General features: G+C 36.9%; 1 protein-coding gene across 4 annotated transcripts in view; it reads right to left on the bottom strand.

The window, feature by feature from the left end:
- LOC137639893 (lachesin-like) overlaps positions 1 to 2,500 on the bottom strand; it is a 226,947-nt gene that overhangs the window by 1,364 nt on the left and 223,083 nt on the right. For 3 of the 4 annotated variants that reach the window (XM_068372159.1, XM_068372160.1, XM_068372161.1), the window contains exon 9: positions 578 to 712. The exons of the other annotated variant lie outside the window; for it this stretch is intronic. In XM_068372159.1, coding sequence (XP_068228260.1) covers positions 578 to 712 — 135 coding nt within the window. The remainder of the gene's footprint in view (positions 1 to 577; positions 713 to 2,500) is intronic. 4 annotated transcript variants of the gene reach the window in all.

Here is a 2,500-nt window from a genome sequence, read left to right as displayed (position 1 = left end):
AGAGAGAGAGAGAGAGAGTTTCTACATCTGCGATACACTTTAAAATGCAAACAAACCGCCATCAACAACTTTTATTCCTTCAAGTGTAAAACTGTGGATTTTGTCTTCCTGACACTTTAAAGTTCAAGTGTCCATGAAACTTTTGAACTTCAGCCACCATTGCTTTAAGGCTCCTGACATTCTTTGTTCATTTTGTATAGAAATAGCTGTACTTTGTTGGATAATATTATTTCTTTGAAACTTTTCTAAAATCTGATTTTTTATTTACCGACATTTTATTTGGCTGAGGTTTACTTTGGCAGTATACTGTATAGCCTGTACAAGTTTTTCTCATGAAAACGCTTCTTAGCCCTGAAACACTTTCTTGTTAATCTGTTATCTTACATACTTACTTAAGGGAACACTCAAGAGAGTGAAACGCCTACTAGCTCATTTGAATAAGAATAAACAATGATCATGGAACAAAGGGTTGCACGAATAATCCACAATGCGTCTAGACACCTAATCAATCTCATGGATATCTTACGAAGAACTGACCTGGCCTGACCGAAAACGCTTGCAAAGGAAGTCAACTAACCTTTCTTCTTGTTCTTACGAAGAAACTTCTGAACATCGAACTCGATCACTCCGTCGGGAGTGATTTTGGTGATGATGTCGCTCTCGGAATCTGCCTCTTTGCGCTCACCCCTCCGTCGGTCGCTCCGGCTCTCCTCTGAAAACCACCAGGGCAAAAACAGCCCTTGTTGTATAAGACGCAACTCATCTTTCTGGAGGAGATGCTATACTCCTTTTAGGCCTTACCATTCTCTTAGGTATTGCATTTGGGTACTTAAGTGGCTTAGGAACTTAAAAAAATGATGAACAGTAAAATATAGATTTGCATTTATTCTCTCTCTCTCTCTCTCTCTCTCTCTCTCTCTCTCTCTCTCTCTCTCTCTCTCTCTCTCTCTCTCTCTCTCTCTCTCTCTAAAGTATTGCAGATAAATACTAGCAAACTATCTATCATGAGATAATATCGGATCTTGCCAAAAAGCAGAAGGTTAATGATAGCATCGAATGATGCTATCACTAAGTTATAATCGCTGCAGAGATTGCGGGCGAAATAAGCCCCACCTCCTGATGACGTCATAGCCAATCTTGTTGTCTCCCGCGTTAACAGCGGTCACAACAGATCCCCTTTAAGTGATTATAAGCTAATATAATTTAAAATTTGTAAGGGGATGCATTGAGACCGATGCTAACGTTGGAGACAACGTGATTGGCTATGACGTCATCAGGGGGTGGAGCTTACTTTGCCTGGAATCTTTATGGCGACTATAGTGGTTTGTTTGAGTTATGGATCTTATCAAAGGTTAGTATAAGAATTAAGCTTAGTGTCATGTGTGCCATTCAATGCAAAAGCCAAATTATTTGAAAGAGAAGCAGAGTAATTAATAAGTTTAAGACCTTTGACTAGATAGGGAGTTTCATTTTCCTCTTGCTTTTACTCTCTTAATGTATAACATTATATGAATGCTATTCTTTTCATTTTATTTTCATGCATCTTGCTGTCCTGACAACATTAAGATCTGTTACGCTACAGGGCATGCATGCCAGCACTTCATAACATGCTTTGAAGAATTGAAATATTTCAACTCCACATTAATAATAATAATAATAATAATAATAATAATAATAATAATAATAATAATAATAATAATAATAATAATAATAATAATAATAATAATGCCTGGAATATTATGCAGTGTAGAGAGATCATCGTTTAAAGGTGTATCTACAGTATGTAAATGGTGATATTGTGAAGGGATTTCGTCTTTATTGCATCACACGTTCATTGATTATAGAACAGGATCGTGTACTGCATGAAAGTGGTTATCATTATATTTTGCACATTATTTTGGTATCCTTCAAGAGCATACTTTGTTTATGAGCAAAATAAGTTTAGGAAGAAACGCAGTCAGCTTTTTCAGTCAACCGTGTTTTTAATGTTTTAAAGATTGAATGTTTACAGATTTGTATAAGATGAAACATTTTAGTGGAGTGAATAACAACAAATTTTCAGGAGAATTTTTAATTTCAGGAAAGAAGCTCCACAAGTGACAAACTCCTTGGTGTTTGTTCTTTTGAAATAAATCCCGTTAGCTAGCTAAAGATTAAAGATGGCGGCCATTTTTTTTTAAGATGGACGCCATTAGATATACAGAAATATTGCATGTACAATAAAACTACAAAGACTTGTCTTATTTCAATTGGACTCACTGGATTCCTCATACCAATAGAGAAGATGTCAACACATAACTAGGACACAATGGGTGGAGCTGTGTGCATCAGCTAGCTGCTGTAGATTACACGCAGCTTAACATAGATGTATAGTTAGACAGCCGTGCCTGAATTGACTGGGTATGCCAGCACTGAAGAGCCAAAGAAATGGTAACGGGGCTTTACATTGCTTTGCATGTAGTTACCTGCCGTGTGTACAGGCCGCGCTTGACTTAAATGA

The sequence above is a fragment of the Palaemon carinicauda genome, chromosome 4, assembly GCF_036898095.1.
Source record: "Palaemon carinicauda isolate YSFRI2023 chromosome 4, ASM3689809v2, whole genome shotgun sequence".
NCBI classification, from domain to species: Eukaryota; Metazoa; Arthropoda; class Malacostraca; order Decapoda; family Palaemonidae; genus Palaemon; species Palaemon carinicauda.
The sequence above is the reverse complement of the archived record's forward strand: the minus strand, read 5'-3'. Positions and strand labels throughout refer to the sequence as shown.